Source organism: Neophocaena asiaeorientalis, unplaced genomic scaffold (genome assembly GCF_003031525.2).
Source record: "Neophocaena asiaeorientalis asiaeorientalis breed wild unplaced genomic scaffold, Neophocaena_asiaeorientalis_V1.1 scaffold325, whole genome shotgun sequence".
In the NCBI taxonomy this organism is placed as follows: Eukaryota; Metazoa; Chordata; class Mammalia; order Artiodactyla; family Phocoenidae; genus Neophocaena; species Neophocaena asiaeorientalis.
The window spans coordinates 1,349,076-1,376,070 of record NW_020172742.1 but is presented as its reverse complement, the minus strand read 5'-3'; the positions used below and the strand labels follow the sequence as shown (position 1 = coordinate 1,376,070).

The 26,995-nt window shown below is 37.9% G+C and overlaps 1 protein-coding gene across 1 annotated transcript in view; it reads left to right on the top strand.

The window, feature by feature from the left end:
- Window positions 1-26,995, top strand: part of RAD18 (RAD18 E3 ubiquitin protein ligase) — a 116,852-nt gene that overhangs the window by 34,909 nt on the left and 54,948 nt on the right. Inside the window, exons 5-7 of the mRNA XM_024740676.1 lie at window positions 7,880-8,217; window positions 12,257-12,356; window positions 17,089-17,273. Of these exons, the coding sequence (XP_024596444.1) occupies window positions 7,880-8,217; window positions 12,257-12,356; window positions 17,089-17,273 (623 nt within the window). The remainder of the gene's footprint in view (window positions 1-7,879; window positions 8,218-12,256; window positions 12,357-17,088; window positions 17,274-26,995) is intronic.

Below are 26,995 nucleotides of genomic sequence, written 5' to 3'. Positions count from 1 at the left end.
CAAGTGGAACATCAAAATTTATTTAGAATGTTCCAAGTGGAACATCATTCTTTTTTTATTTTAAATGGATTTATTTATTTATTTTTGGCTGCGTTGGGTCTTTGTTGCTGTGCGCGGGCTTTCTCTACTTGTGGTGAGCAGGGGCTACTCTTCGTTACGGTGCGCGGGCTTCTTACTGTGGTGGCTTCTCTTGTTGCAGAGCATGGGCTCTAGGCGCGCGGTGTGGGCTCTAGAGCACAGTCTCGGTAGTTGTGGCGCACGGACTTAGTTGCTCCGTGGCATGTGGGATCTTCCCCGACCAGGGCTCGAACCCGTGTCCCTGCGTTGGCAGGCAGATTCTTGACCACTGCGCCACCAAGGAAGTCCCTGGAATATCATTCTTGACCTAAGCAAGAAAATGTTGTTTTTGTATTTTTGCATAGCAGCCAGTCTACATGTATATTATATGTTTTTACAAATTGAGAGTACAGAGCGTTATTTATTGCTTTGCATGTATATTATATTTTTTTAGAAATTGAGAGTATAGAGCATTATTTATTGCTTTGGTTTATCCACCATCAAGGTATGAATTTTTCTCCAGGTACTTTATCCAAGTTTAAAAATTTAAACAGGGACATCCCTGGTGGCACAGTGGTTAAGAATCCGCCTGCCAGTGCAGGGGACACGGGTTTGAGCCCTGGTCCGGGAAGATCCCACATGCCACGGAGCAACTAAGCCCGTGTGCCACAACTACTGAGCCCATGTGCCACAACTACTGAAGCCCATGTGCCTGGAGTCCGTGTTCCACAACAGGAGGAGCCACTGAAATGAGAAGCCCATGCACCACAATGAAGAGTAGCCCCCTCTCGCCGCAACTAGAGAAAGCTCGCGTGCAGCAATGAAGACCCAATGCAGCCAATAAATGAATGAATGAATGAATAAATAAATAAATAAATTTAAGCAGATGACAATGGATAATTCCCTTAGCATCTCACAAGAGTATGTAGAGTATAATTTCACCTTTCCTTATGGTATAGTTTAAAGCATACTGGGTTTGGGTTCAGGCAGATTTAGGTTCTAGTCTTGACCCTACTAGTTTTGATATGAGTGTGATCAAGATATTAATCCTTTTTGGCTTCTGTTCCACATCTGAACAATGGGAATAATATTGTTGACACTTTGAGGAATTGTAAGGATTAGAAATGAAGAGGTATATTAAAAGATATATAGCATAGTGCTGTATCTGGAACAAAGGAACCTAAGAAAAGATTCCTATCATTACTATCTATGTATTTTATCTGTTTATATTGTGGTGCCCTGTTATACATATGTGCGTGCCCTGAGGAGCTAATGAGACCTTGTGCTTTGGTGGGCCTCTGCCTGTTTGACCAAATGGTCCTAGACTGCCGTTTGCATGTTCCAGATTAGAACAGATATTTTCAGGGACATTTACTAGTTGCCAAAGTCCATGGACTTGATTGCATGGATTTTATGACTGCCCATGTCTACCCAGAGGCCTGTTTTCACTTTTGATTCTTAGCCACATTCTGAAGAGGTAAAGTTATTGTATAGTTAACAAATGGGGAAGATTTTCCTGTATTTTATTGTCACAGTTATTCTGAAAGTCCATAATTCATCCAATTTGAACGTCTGTGAGGAATGCTGTTAGGCGTTATAATGCCAACTCACTTTAATATACAGGAGTGATGGAAAGTGAAGGAAAAATTAGCAATTCAGTCTGAGTATCAATTTTGGAATTAATATTTTCACACAGCTCATTTTTAAGGTATGTGAATTGCCGTAAACAGTCTCATGGTTTTAAATACCAGTTGTACGTTCATGGCTTCCAGATTTATATATCAGCTAGATCTGTCTCCAGGACATCATCGTCACATATCCAACTGCTTATCTCACACCTCTGCTTGGACCCCTTAAAACCAGAACTAAACTGATTCCCTCTGCTGCCCCCCAGGCCCCACTCCCAATCTGCTGCTCCCACAGTCTCGCTCATCTCAGTAAATGGCAGCTCCCGCCTCTCTCCCTCAAGGCCAAAAAACCTTGGGGTCATCCTTGACCCCGCTCTTTCACACTTAGTCTGTCATTCCATCAGTAAGTCCCATTGGTTCTATCTCTGCTCTCCTTCCAGAATCTGGCAACTTTCCCTCACCATGCCAATCCTGTTCAAGCCAGCGTCAGCCCAGATACGGTGATTACTTCTTAGTGGTCTTACCTCTGCTTTTGTCCTCTTACAGTCCTTCTGAGGGCAGCAACCAAACCGATCCTTGAAAATAAAAAGTAGGTCATACTGCATGTCCCTCAGATGTGGTTTCCTATCTCATTTGGAGCAGAACCCCAAGTCGTCTCGATGGCAGTCCTCTGGGCCCTGCAGAGTAGGCTCCCTGACTTCCTTGCCTGCTTCTCTCCGCCAGGTCAATTAGCTCCAGTCACACTGGCCTTCTCCCTGTTTCTCAAACATGTTAATCACACTCTGACCTTAGAGACTCTGCTTACTGTTATTTCTGAGTGAAAGTGTTTCCCTAGATGTCCACACAGTTTAATCCTCTACTTTCTTGGGCTGTGTTTTTCATAGGCATCTTCTCAGTGAAGTCTTCTGTGACCATCCTGTAAAGAGTATCAAGCTTATCCTCTCCGAATTCATGGCTTCATCGGCTTCCTTTTTTTCATAGTAATTTTCACATATGTTGTGGGTGTCTATTCTCTCTTCCCTTACTATAGTGTAAACTTCATGAGGACAGAAACTATTTTGTTTTCTATTGTATTTCCACTGCTGAGATTAGCAGGCACCTGAAGAAGTTAATGAATTTTAATTTTAGCATGGGGCATAATTTTATTATTGCAGTGGTGCAGCTGTCTGCCACGTTCTTTATTGGTATGTGTTGAAGTAAGAGATCAAATTGGAAGACTAAAATTTGTCTCAATTGTGAGTAAAAGCAAAAAGGAGTTATCTCTAGGGTAGACACTTAGCTGAAAAGGTATACTTGTGTAGCAGCATGGAAGTGATTTATCAGTGATAGTTTTATCCGTTAGTTGGAGAGTGTGTCTTTTACTTTGTCATAATGAGATGAAAGCTTTTCTTAGAACCTTCTTTGTACCAAATCCACATCCTAGAAGAAAAAGAGACTTAATGATTGTGGTTCTCTACTTTTACTTTATTTCTCTTTCCTCGCAAAGACGAAGATCCTGAATTTTTTTTTTTAACCTCCCACTGTAGCTTTTATTTATTCACTTTCAAACTTTTTATTGTGGAAAAGTTCAAATATATATAAAAATAGAGAACATGGTGTAATGACCCTCAGGTACACATCACCTTCCTTAAACATTTATCAGCTTATGGACGTCCTTGATCTTCTACACATCTACTCACCCTCTTTCAACCCTGATTATTCATTTAAAAATATTTAATAGTAATGTTGAAAATAGTAGATATGCCTATTAGTCTAAGGACATATTTAAAACGATCAAAGCATTCAGATTATGACTGGCAATTAAATATGATATAAAGCAGGATATCTTGTTGTAAATAGAGTTTTTGTGGGTTTCTGTAAAACTGTAAAGCAGAATAAGATATGGACTGCTTTTTTCTTTTTGTATTATTTCCTGCCCAGTGAAGTAACTAACCCCGAGGTGGTATGAGTGTTAATAGAGTAGTTTTATTGACTTCAGGCCAACAGAGAAAGGGAAATTCCGTAAAAAAATATGTCGTTGTGGTAAGCATTTGGTCTTTTTCTGAATCTTTTGAATTCAAATGATAGTATATGGATTATTTTTTCCCTGTTTCCATATTGATAGACATTTGGGCTGTTTCTGGTTTTTGTCTATTATGAATACTACTGCTGTGAACATTCTGGTACATATCTTTTGGCATGTATTTCTTTTGGCATATATCTAGAAGTGTAGTTGCTAGGTCAGACACTAGGCATTCATTTATTTGCTGGTATCTTTAAAGCTAGTTTCCAAATGGTTAAAACAATTACATTTCGACCGTGAAGTATGAGAGTTCCAGTTGCTCCATAGCCTCACCAACAGTTGCTATTCCTGGTCTTTCTAGTTGTAGCCTTTCTCATTAGTATATCAGTGAGATTTAAAAAAATTATTGTTACTGTTTTTATTTTTACTATTTCTTGACTTTTTAACACTGTGGTAAAATTTACATATAATGAAATACATAAAGTCTGAATTTTGATAATCATACATCTGTGTCATTACCATCATAGTCAAGATACGGAACATTTCCATACCATGACTTCTTTATTCTGCTTCTAGTCAGTCCCACCCCCATAGACCATTTGGGTTTCTATCATCATAGATTGTTCTTAAACTTCATGTAAGTGGAATCATACAGTATACGTTTATTCTTTTCTTTTGCTTCACATACTGTTTCTGTTATTTGCCTATGTTATTGCTTGTGTCGGTATTTTCTTTTTTACTGCTGAATAGTATCCACTGTATGAATACGCACAATGTGCTTATCTATACCTCTATTGATGAATTTGAATTGTTTCCAATTTATGGCTAGTATTGTAAAAGCTCCTGTGAACATTTGTGTGCAGTCTTTGTGTAGGCGTCTATTTTCATTCTTTTGGGTATATATCCAGGAATGGAATTGCAGGCTTATAGGGCAGATGTATATTGAACTTTATAAGGAACTGGCAAACAGTTTTCCGGTTGCATTGGACCTCAGTGAATTTCAGTTGCTCCACATCCTGGTTAATATTTGGTACTGTTAGTCCTTTTATTTGTAAGCATTCTATTAGGGTGTGAAATGGTAACTCTTTGTGGTTTAATTTACATTTCCTGATGACTAGTGTACCTTTTCATGTGCTTATTGACTCTTCTTTTTATCTTTGGTGAAGTGTCCTGGTTTCTTAGCCAATTAAAAAAAATTGCATTGTTTGTCTTTTTCTTATTGATTAGTGGTTCTTTATGTATTTTGGTCAAATATATTTTCCTTCCTGTCTGTAGCTTGCCTTTTCATTTTCTAAGGGTGTCATTTGATGAACAGACATTCTAATTTTGAAGTCCAGTCTATTGTCTCTCTCTTTTTCTTTCTTTCTCTCTTTCTGTGTCTCCTTCTCTTTTTTATAAAATGATTATAACTTTTTTTTAATCCTGCCTAAGAAATCTTTGCCTACCTCAGGTCATAAAGATTTTTTCATATGTTTTCTTAGAATTGTGGTTTTAGCTTTTATAGGTAGGCCTATGAACCTATTCAAGTTAATTTTTAGGTATGATGGAGGTAAGTGTCAGGATTCATTTTTTTCTCAGCAGATATTCATTTGCTCCAGCCCCATTTATTAAAAAGACTCACTATATTACCACATCAGTTTTCTTTTGATTAGTGTTTGCATGGTACATCTTTTCCCACCGTTTTTTCCCCAGTCTTCCTGGGTCTTTATATTTAAAGTGTTTTCTTTTAAACAGTATATAGTTGCATCTTATTTTTTAATCCAGTCTGATAAGCTTTGTGTTTTAACTGAAGTCTGTATCCATTACATTTAATTGATTACTTGCTCTCTGTTTTCTCTTTGTCCATTTGTTCTTTTTAAAAAAATTATTCCTTTCCTGTCCTTTTTTTGACTATTTTTATTATTTTATCTCAAGTTTTAGCATTATATTTCTTAGTGTTGCTCTTTTTAGTCTTTACTGAACAAATTACAAAATACATCCTTAACATATTATAGTACTAACCATAAATTAGTACTTTTATCATGTCCTGAACAATGCAAGAATTTTATAATATTTTTGCATTATCTTAATGCCTCTGTTTTGCTATGTTAGAGTTATTTTACTTCCATGTATGTTATGAATTCCACAAGCCATTGCTAGTGCTTTTTAAAAGTCAATACTCTTGAATTTAACCACATATTTACCTTTTCTCGAGCCTCACTGACATTTTTTTGTGCTTACATCTGTGATTATTTTCCTTAAGCTGAAGAACAGTTCTTGTAGTAATTCTTGTCTCTTGGTGAGGAATTCTCTTAGCATTTGTTTGCTTGAGAATGTATTTTGCTTTCATTTTGGAAGAATATTTTCAATGGGAATAGAATTCATCTGTGTTTTTTTTCCTGTACTTTTTTAAAACTAACTTTTAAAATAAATTATTTATTTATTTTTGGCGGCATTGGGTCTTCGTTGCTGCACGCGGGCTTTCTCTGGTTGTGGCGAGCGGGGGCTACTCTTTGTTGTGGTGTGCAGGCTTCTCATTGCGGTGGCTTCTCTTGTTTAGGAGCACAGGCTCTAGGCGCACAGGCTTCAGTAGTTGTGGCATGCGGGGTCACTAGTTGTGGATTGAGGGCTCTAGAGCGCAGGCTCAGTAGTTGTGGCGCACAGGCTTAGTTGCTGTGCAGCATGTGGAACCTTCCCCGACCAGAGTTCGAACCCGTGTCCTCTGCATTGGCAGGCAGATTCTTAACCACTGTGCCACCAGGGAAGCCCTCCTGTACTTTTAAGATGTCATTCTGTTATCTTCTTGCTTCCATAGATTTTGTTGACAAGTCAATGATATTTCTTACTGTTATTTCCTTAGAGCCATGGTTCTTAACTGAGAGTGGTTTTGCTTTCTCTTTACCTCTTCCCCCAGGGAACATTTGGTGATATCTGTTTATGTTGTGGTTGTCCCAACCTGGGGCAGGGGTGTTATGCTATTGATATTCCTACAAGGCACAGAACAGTCTCTTACAGCAAAAAATTATTTGACTCACAGTGTCAATAGTGCCAAGGTTGGGGAACTGTGCCTTAGAGGTAGTGTGTCTTATTTTTCTCTGGTTGTTTACAAGATTTTCTCTTTATTCTTTCATTTTTCAGCAGTTTTATTACCATGTGCCTAGGTTTCATTTTCTTTGTTTTATCCTTTTTTGGGATGGGTTTTAATTCCCTCTTACAGCATACAATTTTTAAAATTCATTTGTCTATTATTTTCTTCTTTTTTCGTTAACATATTCATCATAGTTCTTTTGAAGTTCTTCTAATGCCACTCGGATCACCTGGATCTGCTTCTAATGACTATTTTATCTCTTGATTAGTGGCTAATTTCTCTTCATGTCTAGTAATTTCTAAATGTTTGTTGAACGTGGATGTAATGTTATAGAGGCTGTGAATTACCTTCCTTTGAAAAATGTTGAATTTTGTTCTGACATGCAGTTAAATTACTAGCTCTTCACTTTCATTCTGTCAAGGTTTGGATTAGTTTTTTGTTAGATTTGGTCTATTTCACTTTTGTTTCTATTTCTAGAGTGTGGTCCTTCCCTGGCCTTTGTGGGGTTTCAGCTGGACGTCTAGGGTCTTTACCAAAATCTCTCAGCTTTGGCTGGGCTCAAACTCTAACAGCTTTCCAGCATTGATCTTTAGAATCTCAGCTTCCTGGCATCTGCTTCCTGCCGGGCCTCCTATGGCTTCGTCTTATGCTTCTCCAGCCCTGGAGATGATCAGGAATTGATGAGCATTTTTCAGCAGACTTTTAGGGTATTCTGTGGCTCCTCCCTGCCCAGCATCCTGTCCCTCCAGTCCTAGTGATCTTTGCCCAGAGCTCTAATCTCTGTTCCTTCCACCGTGTTGACTATAGTCCATGCTTACAGACAGTTTTCTATGTTTTGTTTAGATTTAAAATTATTTATGGTTGGAGAGTAAGTCTCATATGAGCTATTCTTTGTGACCAGAATCTGAAGTCCTCCCATATTCTTTTATAGACAGATGAACTGCTTTTAAAATCAGATTTATTGCTTTGTAGTTTAGTCTAGAAGAAACACTGGTTTTGTTGTCATTGTAGAGTAAGTTCTATATTTCGTAGAAACAAGTGTTGAGAGCACAGCTTATGTCAGTTAGGTTATTATGTATACAGAAATTGAGGTCTTAATTAACTGTATGTTTTCTTTGCTTAAAGGAATCATCTGTTGCAGTTTACCTTAGAGTCACCACCCATCTCTTCTGCTTCCTCCTCTTCAAAGAACCTTGCTGCCAAAGTGCACACTTCTGTAGCCTTCAGACATTCATTAAAGCAAGGAAGCAGGCTAATGGAGAACTTCTTGATTAGAGAAGCTGGTGGTTCTGTGTCAGAGTTGCTGATAAAAGAGAATGAAAGCAAATTCAGCCCTCAAAAAGAGCTGAGCTCTTCTGCAAAGACCAGAGGGACACCTTCTGTAGAAAAGTCAGCTCCAGGTTTCTCAGAGGCTAGTGTTCCTGAGACACCCTCTACATCGGCCTTGAAAGAAGTTACTAAAGGTAGGAAATTATTTTCACATGTTTGTTTTCTTACTTAAGAGAAATCTTCTCATCCCACATGACATAATATATAAGCAGCATTTTTGAGGGGGAAGGAATGGGAAAGGGCAGACCTGCTTTCATCTTGTAACAGCCTCAGAGATAGATGTAGGCAGTGCTTCCAGATGTGTTCTCTTTCTGCCTCATAGAATAGAAATTCAGGCTGACGGCTGGAAAAGTGAAGCCATTTTAATTAGTTCGTACTTCACGTATGACGTACCTTTCTGTTTTTCAGCTTTTCATTCCCCCCTCGTCCTTTATATCAGTTCCAGTTTAACCTTAAAGAGCTCATTTTATCTTAAGATATCAGCACTTGAACACTTCCAGGCTGTTCTGAGTGGCATTTATAGCCTTAGACAGTTTGACCACTCCTTTAGCTGTCTGACCTTATTTCTCACCTCTCCCTCTCAAAATCCTTCTGCCATAGCCAAGCTGATCTCCCCACTATTCCTTGAAAACACTCGGGCCTTAGACAGTTTGACCGCTCCTTTAGCTGTCTGACCTTATTTCTCACCTCTCCCTCTCAAAATCCTTCTGCCATAGCCAAGCTGATCTCCCCACTATTCCTTGAAAACACTCGGGCATTGGAAAAGTACAACGTGCAGGCCAGATTTGGCTTGTCACCCGTTTTTGTAAACAAGGCTTCACTGGAACACAGCCACGTCCATTTGTTTACCTGTTGTGTATGGCTGCTTTCATGCTACCTGCCATGGTTTATTGGCTGTGACAGAGACCATCTGGCCCCCAAAGCCTAAAATCTTTACTACCTGCCCCTTTGCTCAAAATGTCTGCCAACCCTGTTCCACCTTTCCAGACTCTATCCAGGTCTAACCATTCTTTGGTTATGTTACATAGTATTGATTTCTCACATTACTAAAGTACTACAGCACTTGTTTTCTGGACTGTTTTGTGTATAGTTGGCTTAACTTTTTGATGACTAGGTCAGCTTGTTTATTCTCTTGTTTCCATGTCTTCTTGCCAGTGGAGTTCAGAGCACCTTTTAGGTAGAAACTCTGTCTTAGATATTTTTGGTACGCCCATGCCACACACAGTGCAGGGCTGTTAGTGGTTACTAAACTTAGGTTGAAATTAGTTTATTAGTACTCAAGTGTTTAAATTTCATATGGCTATGTGAACTTTTTACTTACATTTCCTAGGATAGCTTATCTTTTTCAATTTTTTTTTTATTAATTGCCACTTCTTACTATATGTTTTTAAGTTGATAACATTTTCCCTGTAGCAGAACCTTTTTTCCAAGCGAAATCTTGCAGTGAACCATAGCATACAAAGTGGATAAAGTTGGCCTTGCTCCATTAAAGTGGATTTGGAGGGTCTGGGGATTGTGCTCTCCACGTGAGCTCCCCCTGCATCCCTGCCTGTTAGCCATGGTGGCCTCTAGGCCCTGAGATACCTCCACAGGTCCCTTAACTCCATCAAACAGTTTCAGAATGATTGTGTTTCCACTTTTTAATGCTGCACTTGTATAGGCATACCTCAAAGAAATTGCGGGTTTGGTTCCAAACCATTGCAGTAAAGCAAATAATCACAATAAAGTGAGTCATGAATTTTTTTGTTTCCCAGTGCATATAAAAGTTATATTTATACTATACTGTAGTCTGTTAAGTGTGCCATAGCATTATGTCTACAAAAACAATATACACACCTTGATTAAAAAATGGTTTATTGGGGCTTCCCTGGTGGCGCAGTGGTTGAGAGTCTGCCTGCCGATGCAGGGGACACGGGTTCGTGCCTCGGTCCGGGAAGATCCCACATGCCACGGAGTTGCTGGGCCCGTGGGCCATGGCTGCTGGGCCTGTGCATCCGGAGCCTGTGCTCCGCAACAGGAGAGGCCACAACAGTGAGAGGACTGCATACCGCAAAAAAAAAAAAAACAGTTTATTGCTTAAAAATGCTGACAGTCTCAATTAATCGTCAACAAAGGAAGCAGGAATATAAAATGGAGAAAAGACAGTGTCTTCAGCAAGTGGTGTTGGGAAAGCTAGACAGCTGCATGTAAATTAATGAAGTTAGAACACACCCTCACACCATACACAAAAATAAATTCAAAATGGCTTAAAGATTTAAATATAAGACATGACACCATGAAACTTTTAGAAGAGAACACAGGCAAAACATTCTCTGACATAAATCATACCAGTGTTTTCTTAGGTTAGTCTCCCAAGGCAATAAAAATAAAAGCAAACATAGGGGAATTTCCTGGCAGTCCAATTGTTAGGACACAGAGCTTCCACTGCTGAGGGCCTGGGTTCAATCCCTGGTCGGGGAGCTAAGATCCCACAAGCTGCCTGGTGCGGCCCAAAATAGAATAAAATGAAAGCAAAAATAAACAAATGGGGCCTAATCAAACCTAAAAGCTTTTGTACAGCAAAGGAAACCATAAACAAAGCAAAAAGACAACCTATGGAATGGGAGAAAATTTTTGCAAATGATGTGACTGACAAGGGCTTAATTTCAAAGTATACGAACAGCTCATGCAGCTCAATAATAAAAAAACAAAACCCAATCAAAAAATGGACAGAAGACCTAAACAGACATTTCTCCAAAGAAGACATACAGATGGCCAACAGGCACATAAAAAGATGCTCAACATTGCTAATTAGTAGTGAAATGCAAATCCAAACTACAATGAGGTACCACCTCACACTGGTCAGACGGCCATCAAAAAGGCTACAAATAACAAATGCTGGAGAGGGTGTGGAGAAGAGGGAACACTGCTACATTGTGGGTAGAAATGTAAATTGGTGCAGCCACTGAGGAAAACAGTATGGAGGTTCCTTTAATAACTCAAAATAGGGTTACCATATGATCCAACAATCCCACTCCTGGGCATATATCCAGACAAAACTGTAATTCGAAAAGATACATGCACCCCTATGTTCATAGCAGCACTATTTACAATAGCCAAGACATTGAAACAGCCTAAATGTTCATTGACAGATGAATGGATAAAGAAGATGTGGCGCATATATACAACGGAATATTACTCCGCAATAAAAAAGAATGAAAGAATGCCATTTGCAGCAACAGGCATAGACCTAGAGATGATCATACTAAGCAAAGCAAGTCAGAAGGAGAAAGACAAATACCATATGATATCACTTACATGAGATCTAAAATACGACACGAACATATCTACGAAACAGAAACAGACTCACAGACTTAGAAAATAAACTTATGTTTACCAAAGGGGAAAGGGAGTGGGAGGGGGATAGATTAGAGTGTGGGATTAGCAGATACAAGCTGCTGTATATAAAATAGATAAACGACAAGGTCCTACTATATAGCACGGGGAACTATATTCAATATCCTGTAATAAACCATAATGAAGAATATGAAAAAGAATAGATATGTGTATCTATATATATGTATAAGTGAATCACTTTGTTGTACACAAGAAACTAACACAACATTGCGAATCAACTCTACTTCAGTTAAAAAAAAATGCTGGGACTTCCCTGGTGGTCCAGTGGTTAGGACTCCGTGCTCTCACTGCCGAGGGTCTGGGTTCAATCCCTGGTCAGGGAACTAAGATCCCACATGCCCCTAGCTGTACATACCCTCACCTCACCTTCCTCCTGTGGCAGGTATATCTTACTCAGGTGGTTAAGATTGCTTCGGTGCTAAACATGAATGGATCCTAAGACGAGAAAACTTAATATTAGTTTTATAGCTTTGTCACGCCTTGTTAGAAAAGATTTAACTAAAGCATTTTCTAAAAAACAGATTTCCAAACTTCTTCGCAGTCTCTTCCTCTAGGCCCAGGATTCTAATTATGTGACTTTCCACAATGTAGCCCTTACCCAGTAAGCAGTCTATTCTACTCCTGCTGCCCTGAGGTGTCCTTTTTCTCTTCTGCTTTTCCAAGTGCATGTTAAGGTTGGATTCCTTTTTTTATCTTAGTTGCTGAAAGGTGTTGGGTTATATTATTTTTGCTCTTTCCACAAATAATAAAATCTCTTTCTCTTTTTGAAAAATACAGTGGATTGTCCTGTTTGTGGGGTTCATATTCCAGAAAATCACATTAACAAGCACTTAGACAGCTGTTTAGCACGTGAAGAGAAGAAAGAAAGCCTCAGAAGGTAAGAAAGTTAAGCATGACCGTTGAGCTACTTTAGCTTGTTGCCTCCTGTGGTTTATAAAATGTGAGCCAACTCCACTGGCCCTCCTTGTCCACTCTCTCCTTGTTCTTTCCTCAACTCCCACCTTGCCACATATAAGTAACTTTATTATATGCTAATAAAATTTGACTTAACAAGAAACTAGTGATTTAGAATTCAGTTCTTTTTAAACTTGTTTTCTTCTCTTAGAAATTTAGAACTACCATAAAGCCCTTGGCCCAAGAAAGCAAGGTTAGACTCTGAATATAGAACACATCAAATCTGTTTTTGGTTCTTAGGAAGCTCAGAAGTTTAAATTTGTAAAATCTAGCTTTTTCAAAAATTCTGAATAGTTAATTACTATATACACATGACATACTATATACACATGACAGTAAAAGGTACAAACGACCCCTGAAAGTAACACAACATTGTAAATCAACTGTACTCCAGTAAAAATTAAAAAGAAAAAAGGTCCAAAAGGGTATTTTTTTTGCCTTTTTTTTGTTTTTTAGAAAATATGGCGTCACTTATTCATTCAACAAATAGTTAAGCACATAACCGTGCACCAGGCATTCTACAAAGCATTGGTGAATCACTGGTGAATGAAAGTCAGATTCTCTGCTCTTAACACCCTTTTGTTCTGGAAGGATGCAACCAGTAGGCTTGCATTTTGAAGGCAGTGGTTTTCTCTGTTATTGCATATGTAGAAGCTTGCAGTTGTATAGTTTGTCTGTGGGGCCGACTCAAAAGGGTGTGTTTGAAATGTAGAGTGTGTGTGTGTGTGTGTGTGTGTGTGTGTGTGTGTGTGTCCCGGCCAGCTACCCAGGTGAGATAACTCAGTTGTCGACCCAGTATCTGCACCTAAACTCACACTATTCTGCCTCGCCTTATACATCAAAATCACAATAGTTTATTAATAGTTTATTAAACTAGGCCACTGTTGTTACACATGTAAGTTGTAAGTTAGGAATCAAATTGTAGTCAAAGTGAACCTGAAGGGTGTTAAAGAATCAGTGATAATGAAGATAATAAGGAAGCAGAAGCCGCAAATTAGATGAGTCTGGTGATAAAGGGAAGAGGAGAGATGAGATGGTAGTTTGGGGAAGGATTAAGGAGCGAGATGAGGGAAGATTTTATTTTTTAAAATAGCAAAATTATATAAGCCTTTAGCCTCCTGCTATCTCCAGGGAGAGAGCAGGCGATATAAAGAACAAGAGATCAAAAGTCCAGTAATGAAGTTATCCTTGACATGAAACAGGATGGAAGAGGGAGAGAATAGGTGATAATTCTGAGATCTGGAAAGGGGAGAGTGGAAATTGAAGAAATTAATCGTATCCGGGAGGTGGGAATGAACAGAATGATTGGCTCTTACGTTCGGTCTGTTTGGAAGAACTTGGAAGAGTGCCAGAAACCGTGCTGATAAGACAGGACTATTTTATTGTTCTTTTGTGAGTAAAGCTAAAATGGTGTCACTAGATTTTATGAGTAAGTCTAGAGTGAATGCAGGTTCCGAGGGACAAACTCTGGCTGTTATAATTTACAAAAGTTAACATATAAAGCACAGTGATGCTTTATTAGTTTACAGCAGGGGGCACCAGTTGCCAGTTCTTATTGTTGTGTTCTTAGCTTGATAGTTAACTTCTTTCCCCGAGCAGAACCTTTTCTTCAAGTGAAAACGCACAGTGAACCGTAACATATAAAACAGAGAAAATTGGGCCCTGTTCCATTAAAGTGGAGGTGGAGGGCTTGGGGACTGTGCTTCTCTCTCTGACCTCCCTCTGCGTCCCTGCCTCGTATCCACAGTGGCCTTGAGGCCCCAAGATCCCTCCACAGGTCCCTGCGACAGATGCCTGTGCGGTCCTGCGTGCCCAGTACTCACTCCTAGTGGGTACGTTTGTTGACGAGAATAAAATTTAGATTTCTAGGTTGCCTAGTTAGTCGAGATTTGGAATAAAGCTGGATCATCACGAGGATTATTTCTCATAAGCCGTGAGAATCTAATGACCTGCCTTTCTCTTTAGAAATGTTTTTTTCCTGAAGAGTGAGTTGGGAATATAGAAGCTGGGCATTTTCTCCTTGAAGGGTAAGGAATCAGCACTGATAATCTTGCTTGGACTGCTCTTTCTCTAGATGCATCCATCGTATTTCTTCTAACACACTTAGCTCCGTCAGTTTATCCAAAGATGTAGTCCTCTGTGTGTAATTAAGTTCAAATTCCAGTAGTGGTTCCAAACAGGCTCTGTGGAATACCATAATCCTGCCGATTACTCTGTAGCACAATTTAGAAGCACTGCATTCACTCCCTCTTTCTCTCTCTCTCAGGGAAAGAGTCACTGTGTAAGTTAGTGTATTGAAGGCTCTGAGAATTCCTTCGTCAAACATAATTGTTGGATTTTGTTTAATCCAGTAATTCCTAAATTTATTTGATCTTAAAACCTTTTTGTCCTTATAACTCATCTTGCAAAGCTAGTGTTTGTGAAGGTACACTTAGGGAGACATTGAACCACCTTTCTCTTTAGTTACATCCTCGTCCTGGGGTCTGGTCACATAAAAGGATCTCTGACATTTAAAAAATTTTCTCCACAACACCCCAACAGGCCACTTCTTTAATTTGGATACAGCGCTTAACCCATTCCGTGTAGATTCATATCAGAGTTGATTCAAAGAATACTCTTCCTTTTGAGGTCCTCAGATTCTTAGGACCCTTAAATGCATTACTGTTTCACCAAATCATGGAAGAAAGGTAAAGTAGCATTTTCATGTTTTGGGAAACATTTATCAGGCTTCGTATTTTAAAATTCATGACAGAAATTGTTGATTTCTGCTGGTGCTTTTCATTATAAATGCCAGTGAACAGTAGAGTTTTCCATTAGAAATTCACGGTTGTAAGTTTTATCATCTATCCTAATAAAATTTAAAAAATGTTTTAGGTACAGACTTACTGAATTATCCCTCACAGTGTTCTTGTATAAACTCCTACAAAAGGTTTTTCAGCTCTTGCTACCTTCTGTGATTTTATTTAGCCATAATCTTATCCGTGTTGTAGAGTCCAATAGGCTGTCTGTCATTATAAGAAGAGTAATTTTCAGAAAAATGTAATCTGTTGAGGGTTTACAGGTCTTTCCGCAGTTATATAGTTATTTCTGGCTTTTAGTCCATATTGATAGAGCATAAAAGAAATAACCTAGCCAGGGAATGGTACTGTTGGGTAATAGAGAAATGTTTGGTTGTTTTCAGTCTGTATTCAACTGTACTCTCTCCCTCTCAGTGTGGTCTCTGGACCATTTGCATTAGATTTCCACGTGAAACCTTGTTAATAGAGATTTTAGGTTTCCACTTAAAGAGCTGAGTCAGAATTGGTTGGTGGTGTGGCCATGCGACTGAGAACTGCATTTTAAATAAGCTCTCCAGGTGGTTCTGAGATGCACTCAAGTTTGAGCAGCATGGCCTTGTGCCAGCTAGTTATATGCAAGTCTTCTGTAAAATCTTGTTTTTCTGGATAAACCTATTACTTTCAAGTTCCTATTAATTCTTACCTGAAGTTTTGATATTTCATCTAAAAATGATTGCAGTTGTAGTGACTACCTTGAATACATGTTTATTAAGCACCTTATTGCTATAGTGTTGAGCCAGGTGATGTACTTAGAGAACCAGGTATTATCAGATTAAATAGATTAAAATTCACTCTGGGTTCCTGTTTAAATAATTGTCTCAAGTCATTGATACCCTTAGGTAGCTTGACTTCTACATATTCTATTTAAAGAAATAATGTTTCTTAATTGGTGTTTAGAGGGAGTATAAGAAAGTCATTCGATAGAGCTTTGTCATTTTTAAAATTGTAGCTTGGTGCTTATCATTGTATTCGTTATGTCAATACAGTGAAGAGCCAGGTGGGGATTTTGCCAGTACACTTCTTAATGCCTTATATATTTGTTAATATAATTAATTGAAGTTGGAGGAAAAAGAAAACAGTGCTGTGTTTCTTGCTGTTGTTTTCAGTTGTGTTCTTTTGAAGATGATCCCATAAATACTACCTACCCATCAACTGTCTGAATTCTTTTTCCATTGGTGTAATGAGTTGGGTAAAGCTAACCATCCCAACAAGTCTTCTTTTATTTCATCTAGTGCTTTTGCAAAATGATTGCCTTGGGCCTAAGTGGGCATTTTTGGCTATGCATCAAAAATTTTTTTAAAGAAGCTGTATATGATGATATTCTTAAATCCATAGCCTGACCCGCGATAGCATTTGTACTCTAATCACCTGAGATAGCTGGTTTTATAGAGATTTGTGTGGAAACCATGGGCAAATTTTAGGAAAAGCATGCTTTAAAGAGGTAGTGAATAAGTTCACATAAGAATGACCCTAATTTCTCATAGCATTTAGTCTACAAGCCTTCTGTATGAGTCCCAGGTCTGCGTCTTTAGGTCAGGCCTCTGTCTGAGACCTAAACTAACTTTGTCTAAGTTTTGGCTGCCACCTAGACCCCTCTATCGGAATGTCCCACTGCCACTTTAGATGCATCACTGTCAGAAAAATACTGTCAACTTTATTTGTAAATTTAATCCTTCTTCTCTTTCCTGTTTTTGTCTTAATGGTTCTGCTGTTCTTCCAGTCGCCTTGGTATTGAGTCAGAAGGTAAATTACTGTTTTACATGAAAAGCATTGGATAATTCACAGTAAACCTCAGTGATCTCTTTTCTCCCTTTTCAGCTCTGTTCACAAGAGGAAGCCACTGCCTAAAACTGTATATAACTTGCTCTCAGATAGAGATTTAAAGAAAAAGCTGAAACAGCATGGATTATCTGTTCAAGGAAATAAACAACGGCTCATTAAAAGGCACCAAGAATTTGTACACATGTACAATGCCCAGTGTGATGCTTTGCATCCTAAATCAGGTAAAGTAATTAAACAATGAGTTGTGTTTATCCTCTGGATAAAGCGGTTTTGTGTGGCTTAGTGGTTATAAAGCACAGAAAAAAATTTTAATACATTTTTGATAATAGGTAAGGTATGCAAATGTACTCCTTCCGAAGGTACCTAGAGTGTCCTGTGATAAGCCAGCCTTTCTCTCAGCCCGTCTCTCCGTCCCCCTTCCCTTCTCAGAGGTAACCACTGCTGCCAGCTTCTCATGAATATGAAGGTTGATCTAGAGAGCGTGGCCTATAATCCTAGTTTTGCAACTTTATGACTGGGTTGGTTATGGGCAAATTACTTATTATATCTGACCTCGGTTTTCTCACCCATAAAGTAAGAGCTATAATACTACCTACTTCATAGTGTTTTTGAGCAGAATAAATGATAAAATGCATGTAAAGTCCTAGCATAGTACCTTAGCAAGTAGTCAGCATTGAATAAATGTTACCATTAGATTGTTAGATTGTTATACACAAAAATATATCCTTGATCATTATTGTTATAAAAATGTTAATTTTACATACATACTGCTTAATAGTTTGTTCTTTCCATTTAACCACACACAAATTTTGGAGTTCTTTCAGTTATTAGCATATGGATGGAATTGCCTAATTAAAGAAAAACTGAAGTATAATATGCAAATAGGAACTTACACAAATTGTAAATATATTGTTCAGTGAATTATCACAAAGCAAAGGGAAGGTACCTTTGTAACCACTACTCAGATCACTACCAGCATCACAGAAGCCCCCTCCCAGTCACTACTCCTTCATTCTCACAGATGACCACCTTCTTGACTTCTCAAACCATATATTCATTTGCCTATTTTTGCCTATATTTTATCTTTATATAAATGGAATAATAAGTAGCTTATGCATTCTTCTCAGTCTGATTTCATTTTTTTTGCATTATGTTTATAAGGTTTATCCATATTTTTGTGTACAGTTGTGATTTTTAAAAATTTTTTGTTGCTGTAGCATATTCTATTATATAAATATATTACACTGTCCATTCAGTGGCTGATGGACATTTGGATTTTTCCACTCTTTGGCTTTTAAGAATAATGCTGCTATGAGTAACCTTTTGCAGGTCTCTTGGTGCTCGTAGGCACACATGTTTGGGGGATACGTATACCTATCCCCCAAATTATGTTTTGGCAGATGTTCAGCTTTCATGGGTACAGGCAGAAACTCAGTGCCAATGTATGCTCTCATCAGGAGGGTACGAGATTCCAGTTTTTCCACATCCTTAACAACATCAATATTGTCAATTTTCCGTTTTGGCCATTCTGGTGGGTCCAGAGTAGTATCTCCTTATGGTTTTAATTTTTGTTTCCCTAATGGCTTGTAGTGTTCAGCATATTTTTATATTGTTATTGGCCACTTGGATATTCTCTTTGGTGAAATACCCATTAAGTCTTGTGCCTGATTTTTCTGTGCTGTGGATCTGTTGTTTCCTGATTTACTTGTGGGGGTACGTGAATTTTTCTGGATACACATCTTGCTGGGTGTATATATGTTTCTCCTTTAATTTCATCTTTTCCCTCTCTTAATGGCTTCATTTGAGAGGTAGATGTTTTAAATTTTATATCCAATTCATTGCATTTTCCCATTGGTTAGTACTTTTTTGTCTTTGTCTACCGCAAGATCATGTTTTCTTCTAAGAGCATTATTCTTTTTGCTTCTACCTTTCAATCTACAGTTTATCTGGAATTGGTTTTAGCATACGTTGCGAGGTTAAGGGGCGAGATTCTTTTGTTGTTTCCATATGGATAGCTGATTGATGTCACACCATTTATTGAAAAACCATCCTTTACACATTGAATTGTTGGTACAGCTTGGTTGAGAATCAGCTAACCGTATATGTGTGGGTCTGGACATTGTTTTGTTCCATTGGGTCACTTATTTATCCTTGTGCCAGTAGTGCACTGTCTTAGTTAGTTTATGAGTAATTTGTAATAGATCTTTTTGCCGTCTGGTAATGTAGCTCCTCCAGCTTTGTTGTTTATTGAGATGGTCTATTTTTATGTGAATGGGTATACAAATTGTGGTACAGCCATACAGTGGAACGCTGCTTAGCAATAAAAATGAACTACTGATAAGTGCAACAACATGGATAAATCTCAAAAGCATTGTGCTAAGTGAAAGAAGCCAGATACAAAAGACAACACACTGTATAATTTTAAAACTCCATTTATTTAGCATTTTAGAAAAGGCAAAACTATAGGGACATAGAAGAGATCAGTATGTCCCAGGGCCTGAGGGTAAGAGGGAGGGAGTTTACTGCAGTGTGGCAGAAGAATTTCTGGGGGTGAAGGAAATGTTCTAGATTTTGGCTGAAATGATGACTAAATGACTATTAATAGGCAACTGGGCTTGTCTCCAGTTTTTGGCTGTTCTGGATAAAGCTACTATAAACATGGGCTTATAGATTTTTATGTAGCCATGTGCTTTCATTTCTCTGGTATTTTCCTTTTCATTCAGTTAAAATATTTTCTAATTTTTGTTGTGATCTCTTCTTTTACCCATGGGTTATTTGGAAGTGTTTTCAATTTCCAAATATTTGAGTATTTCCCAGATACCTTTTTTAAAAATCATTTCTAATTTGATTCCATTGAAGCAGTTCTGTATGATTTCGGACCTTTTACCTTTATTGAGACTTGTTTCATAACTCAGCATTAGGTCTTCCTTGGTGAGTGTTCCTTAAGCACTTGAAAATTTTGGGTTTTTTGGTTCAATGATCTGTAGTGTTAGTTATGTAAAGTTGCTAGGTAGTATGTTCAAGTATTCTACATCCTTACTTATGCTATGTTTACTGATTCTGTCAGTACTGAGAGGATTATTGAAATCTCCAAGGGTATTTGTGGATTTTTTATTTTTCCTTTCAGTATGCTCTGTTTTCTTTGCATTTTGAATCTCAGTAATGAGGTGTATGTGCATTTAGTATTGTTATGTCTTGATGAATTAACCTATTCATTATTATGACATATTTGTTTTAGTCTCTGGTAATATTCCATAAATAATAATCTTATTTCACTTTTTTCTTTAAACATACTGTGTCATATTTAAACTGTGTTTTTTGGTAAGCAGTATGTGGTTTGGATTTGATTTTTAAACTTAATTTGACAAGATATACCATTAAATTGTAGACTTTAAAACTTTTTCATTTAATCTATTTGGTTGGGTTTAAGTCTGCCATCTTGCTCTTTATTTTCTCTTTGTCCTGTCCATTCTTTGTTTTTTTTTCTTTTCTTGCTTTCTTTTAGATTATATTTTAGTTCTCTATTCTATCTCCACTGTTGGCTTATTAGCTGTACCTCTGTTTAATTTCTTTTAGCAGTTGTTCTAGAGTTTACCACGTGCATCTTAAACTTATCACAGTCTACCTTCAGATATTATTGTACTACGTGTTTAACATAAGGACCTTATCCTTTCCATCCTTGGTTTTATTGTCATAGATTTTTCTTCTATGTGTTATAAACCTCATAATACTTTGTTACCATTTTTGCTTTAAACTGTCAATTTTCCTTTAAAGAAATTTTAAAAATTGAAAAGGAAAGTCTCTATGTGCCTACACATTCACCATTTATAGTATTCCTTATTTCTTTGCTTAGATCCAGGTTTCCGTCTGATGTCATTTTCTTTTGGTCTGGAAATCTTCATTTAATGTTTCTTGTAGTGCACATGTGTTGAGACAAGTTCTTTCCACTTTTATTTGTCTGAAAAAGTCTTAGCTTTGCATTCTTTAAAAAAAAACCTTTATTTGGAAATAATTTTGAACTTATGGGAAGGTTGAAACATTATCATAACACATATGTACCCTTTACACAGATTCACCTGTTAACATTTTCCCCCATTTGGTTTATGAATTACTGTTTCTCTCTCTTTATTAATGTATATGTGTTTGTGTGTGTGTACATCTTTATATACACATATATTTTTCTTAAACTATCTGAGAATAAGGCGTATAATCTTGTCTCCTGAATACTTTACTGTGTATTTTCTAAGAAAAGAGATATTCTCTTTTATTGCTGCAGTACAGTTATCAACTTTAGTAAATTCATCTTTGTTAAATAGTTCTTTAATCTATCATCTCTATTCCAGTTTCAGCAGTTGACCCCGTAATGGCCTTTATGGATTTTTTTTCTCCCTCCATTACATGATCCAGTTTTGGATCACATTATTAAATTTAGTTGTAATATCCTCTCAGTCTCTTTCAGTCTGGAACAATTCCTCAGCCTTTCTTTGTCTTCTATGACATTGACATTGGCATTTTAAAAGAATACAGTCTTTGTTGTTGTTGGTTTTTTTCCCCAAATAGAATATTCCTCATTTTGGCTTTGTCCTGTGTTTCCTTATAATTATGTTCAGGTTGTGCATATTCGTGTCCAGAATACTATATAAGTGATGTTTTGTCCTTCTCAGAATATCACCTCTGGAGGTATTTGACATCTTTGTGCCCTTCATTTGTGATGGCAGGTTTGATCGCCTTGTCAATTTCTTCACTGTGTAGTTTCCTCATTATTCCTAGTAAGAAATCTGTAGAGAGACACTTTCATACGATCTAAATATTCTATACCTCATTAAAATCTCACGCCTGTATTTAGCATTCTTTGGTAATTTTTACCTGAACTAGTCTTTTCTGTGTAGTTGCACAATGTAGATTTTCTAATTTTAGCCTTCCTTCCACATTTGCCAGTGGACACCTGCCATGGTTCTGAAAACAGGAGCCTTCCTTTCTTGTATTTAATTTGTCTATTATCAATATGGGTTCACAGATTTATAGCTTATTTCCATCCTTAATTATTTTGGTGTTTATGTTTCTAGATTTGGCCAGTGGGAGCTTCTCCATGCTGAGCCTTGGTCCTCATGCCATAGTTTCATTATTATCATTATTATTTTTTACCATTTCCTTATTTCTAGCACAATAAGGTAGTGATTCCCTGTCCCAGCCCTGGAATCAGCCATTTCCCTGAGAAGCTTTGGTTCTTTTGGGGGGAAAACAAGATAAGGCTACCAGCTATGCTCATTGCTACCTGGTACCTTTGCTTCTAGACTCTTTCAGCAGGTGGAGCTCAGGAATATATACACACATATGCATACATGGATATGTGTATACATACACATGCATGTATGCCTGTATACTACATGTATATGTATGCATGTAAATCCACTTATACATATTAGAAATCATGAGAACATACCAATACCTTTACTTTCAATCCAGCCCCACAGGGGTCTTCTTTACCCTTCTCTATTTCATATTTGTATTTCCCTTTTTCGACAGGGAGAATCTTCCCTCTTAGTAGCATCAGCATGTTTACTAATTTGTTCAGTTCTGTAATATATCTAAAATCGTTTCAGAATTGCTTCATCTGTACTACTACACCTCTCTGCAACCAGAGAAAGAATTCCAGATTTTTTTTAGTTCTCTCTACCCAGTCTTCCCTCTCCCCTCCCCCATCACCTGCACTAAGGGTACATAGTCATTTACTGTGCTCATAAGTTATTTTTCCCCTTTATTGTGGTTATGTTATTTGAAGTAATACAGTGACAGTTCATTTGTTTCACTTTGTTTCCAATTAAAAAAAATAAATTTATTTATTTGTTTTTATTTTCGGCTGTGTTGGGTTTTCGTTGCTGCGTGCAGGCTTTCTCTAGTTGCGGCGAGCGGGGGCTACTCTTCGTTACAGTGCGCGGGCTTCTCATTGCAGTGGCTTCTCTTGTTGCAGATCACGGGCTCTAGGCGCACGGGCTTCGGTAGTTGTGGCTCGCGGGCTCAGTTGCTCCATAGCATATGAGCTCTTCCTGGGCCAGGGCTCGAATCCGTGTCCCCTGCATTGGCAGGCAGATTCTTAACCACGGTGCCACCAGGGAAGCCCTTTGTTTCCAATTTTTATTGTTTTTATTTAGTTTCCTCTTCTAAGTATGAGAAATTAATAACAGATATATCATTTAAACTGCTTTAAAGAGAGATACAGTTGACCCTTGAACAACATGGGTTTGAACTGCAGATTATATGCAGATTTTTTCCAGTAAATATAGTACCTGTGTTTTAATTTTACAGATCTTTAAATTAAGTAAGTGTGGGGGGAAGTTTGTATGGCAGGCTGGGAGCATCAGCAGTGTTTAGCTGGAGTAGGGAGTAGGTCCGATATTGTCAGAAAGGTTTCTGATCTCTCCCTTTCACTGACCTTTGCTTAAAATAGGTTTTTCTTGAGACTTTTTTTTCTTTCTTCTGTGAGTGTTGGTGGTTCTGGACTGCAGGCTTCACCAGAGACGAGTCTGGGATATTGTGAAGATAAAAAGAAAACCCGGGGAACGTACCACAGAGTTGTTCCTCAAATTCTGAGGTCCTTAGCCAGTCCATTTTCCTCCTTCCACTTTTCAGAATTCTCTTAACCTTGTCTGTTATATCCAGGGTTTGTAGTTATACTTTGCAGGTAAGATTATGAGAAATGAGAAGAGACATGAGTCTAGGCCATCTTGTTTGGAAACAGAAGTGCTTGTCCATGTATGTATTTTTGATTTCTGTTTTAGGTGCAAACACATTAGGATTGTTAAGTCTTCTTGGTGACTTGACCGCTTTCTGTAATTTCCCTCTTTGTCCCTGATAACATTCATTGCTCTGGAGTCTCTTGTGCCTCATATTAATATAGCTATTTCAGATTTCTTTTCATTGGTATTTACAGGATACATCGCTTTCCGTTCTTTGTTTTGAACCTATTTTGAATCTATGTCTTTTATTTAAAATGGGTTCTTTGTTGACAGTATATTGTTTGGTTTTTCTTTTTTAATCCAGTCTGCATTCTCTGGCTCTTATTAGTGCCTTTAGACCATTTACATTTGATGTAGTTGGCTTTCGACTTAACATCTTGCTAGTTGTTTTGTTTGTTCCATCTGCTTTTTGTTCCTTCTAGCCTTTTTTTTTTTAAAATATCTTGGATTAATTGAGTATTTTAAAAATTATATTTCATTTCTACTATTGACTTATTATTGTACCTCTTTTCAAAATTTTAGTGTTTGCCTTAGGGTTTACAGTATACACCTTTAATTAGTCACAGTCTACCTTCAGATAATAAACTGCTTTGCTTGTAGTATAAGAACCTTATACAACAGTTTACTCCCAGTCCCTAATTCTTTGTGCTGTTGTTGTCATGCTGTTAACACAATGCATTGCTATTGTTTTTCCTTTAAACAGACAATTATCTTTTATAGTAGTTAAAAATAAGAAAAGTATATTTCATATTTACCTTCATTTTTACCACTTCTAACACTTTGTTTCTTCTTACAGAGATGAATTTCTGGTTTTAAATTTCTTTTGCTTGAAGAAATTCCTTTAACACTTTTTTTGGTACAGATCTGCTAATAATATATTCTGTCAGTTTTTGTTTGTCTCAGAAAGTCTTCATTTCTCTTTCACTTTTGAAAAATATTGCCCTTGATATAGAATTCTGGGTTGGTAGGTTTTTTCCCCAACACTTTAAATTCTTCATTCTGTTGTCTTCTGGATTGAATAGTTTTTGATGAGCAGTATGATGTAATACATGACTTTTATTGGTGTGGTATACCCCTTTTCCTCACTGGCTTCAAGATTTTCTTTGTGTGTCTATGTGCAGGTATATTATTGCGTTTTTGTTTTGTTATTTATTCTGCTTGATATTCTTCAAGCTTCTTGCATTTGTGGTTTGACATCTTTCATTATATTTAGTAAATTCTGGCCATTAGATCTTCAAATATTTTCTCTCCCTTTTTTCTTCTTCTGGGATTTCTATTATGTGTATGTTAGGGCTTTTGGTATTGTCTCACAGCTCTTAGTTGCTCTATTCTGGTTTTTTTGTGGTTTTGTTCCCCCTTTTTCTCTATTTCTGTTTGGGTAATACCATCGATCCCATTTTTAAGTTCACCTATTCTTTCCTTAGCTGGGTTAAGTTATCTCTGCTAATGTTTTTTTATTTCTAACACTTCTGTTTTATTTTTCTTGATGATTTCATCTCTCTCGTGAAATGCCCCGTCTGTTCCTGCATGTTGTTCATCTTTTCCACTAGATGTAGCATATTAATCGTAGTTATTTTAAATTCCATGTCTGGTAGTTGTAACATCTGGGCAACTGATATCTGAGTTTGGTTTTGTTATTTGTTTGCCTGCTTGTTCGTGTATCTTGTAAATTTTGGTTGAAAACCAGACTTAATACGTGAGACTCTAAATGCTGAAGTAAATAGTATGAATGACTAAAAAATGGACTTGTCTCCTCTTCTGCTAGGACTTCACTGTGTGTGGTTGATTGCTTTGGATTTTGTTGTTGCTGTGGTTGTCCTCGGTTGACCACCACTTTCATATCCCTTGTGCTTTTTAGGTCGGTGCCTGAGCTACCAGAAGTTTGTTTGTTTGTTTTTAAAATGTACCTGTATCACTCGCACTTAGGTTTTCCCTGTGAACCTGTGCCTTAAGGAGTCTTTCCATGCTCACTTCTCTCCCAGTGGCTGATGACAGTTACCTGTCACTTGGAGTGTCCTGTCTCCGTGGTAGGGAACATGAGGGTTGTTCTCTGTTATTCTAGCTTAGCCTCCGTCTTAGGCAGGCCCTTGATTCTGGGTCTCACAGGTGGGTCTCTCTCAGTGATCCTTTGCCTCCCCAGGTGGCAAGGGTCCTCTAGTGGTCTGGGCCTCGGGCAGTTTCCTGACCCCTCTGCCGGAGTAGAGGGTTTTGTTTGTTTACTTTTTCTCTGTTTACCTGTGCTCTGGGGACTTCAGTTTTGCTGACCTTCCCTCAGTGGCTTAATGCTTTTGTTTCCTAGGGTTAAAGATCTGATGGGGCTTCATGTCCTTCCTGCACTGGGGGCTGTTCTTTCCCAAGCCTGTATCCGGAGGGATACTTTTTCTAATTTCTCATCCTTCCCCCAGTAGTTCTTGAGAGTATCCAGTAAGGTCTATAGAAAACCTTGGAATAGGTGTGAGTCCCCTTGTGTCTAAGATTCCCAGGATTTTTATATTTTCATGGTGGTTCACCCTTGGCCTTTTGCAATTCATCAAAAAGTTTATCTGAGGGACTTTCCTGGCAGTCCAGTGGTTAAGACTATGCGCTTCCACTGTAGGGAGCGCGGGTTCGATCCCTGGTCTGGGAACTAAGTTCTCGCATGCCTTGCTGTGTGGCCAAAAAAAAAAAGTTTATCTGAAATCTTCTTACCCAGCGGTAGGATAATCCTTGTTTTCTTATGTCAACCAGTACTCGTGACCCCTCTCTTCTCTAAGGCACATGACTTTCCTTAGATTTCAGGCTTTTTGGTTTCCCTGTGACGTTAGTTCTGTTGGATTCGAGTAAAGTTACAGTTTTATAGGTTATCCAGCCTTTTCTCATTGTTAGGGTGAAAATGACACTATATCCAGCTCTTTACATCGCAAACAGAATCAGAAGTCTCCCCGAAAGATTTAAGCCCCTAAATTGCATCTAATCCTAGTGCAGTTTCCTTAATACCTTAGAAGAGAGTGTGCCAGATGTTCTCTAACTTGAGTGATACTTGGGTTAGTGGATTGGGTAGAATGCAAGTGGTCCCTTTGCTTTCCTGTTATACCGTGATTCACAGAGGGAGAGATTGTTTACATTGTTTCTACTGGTCTTATGATATTAGGGAGGCAAGAGGTACCTCTCAGTGCTTGAAAAACAAACTTTGAAATGAGGTAATTGCATTCTTAAATGATCCTCTC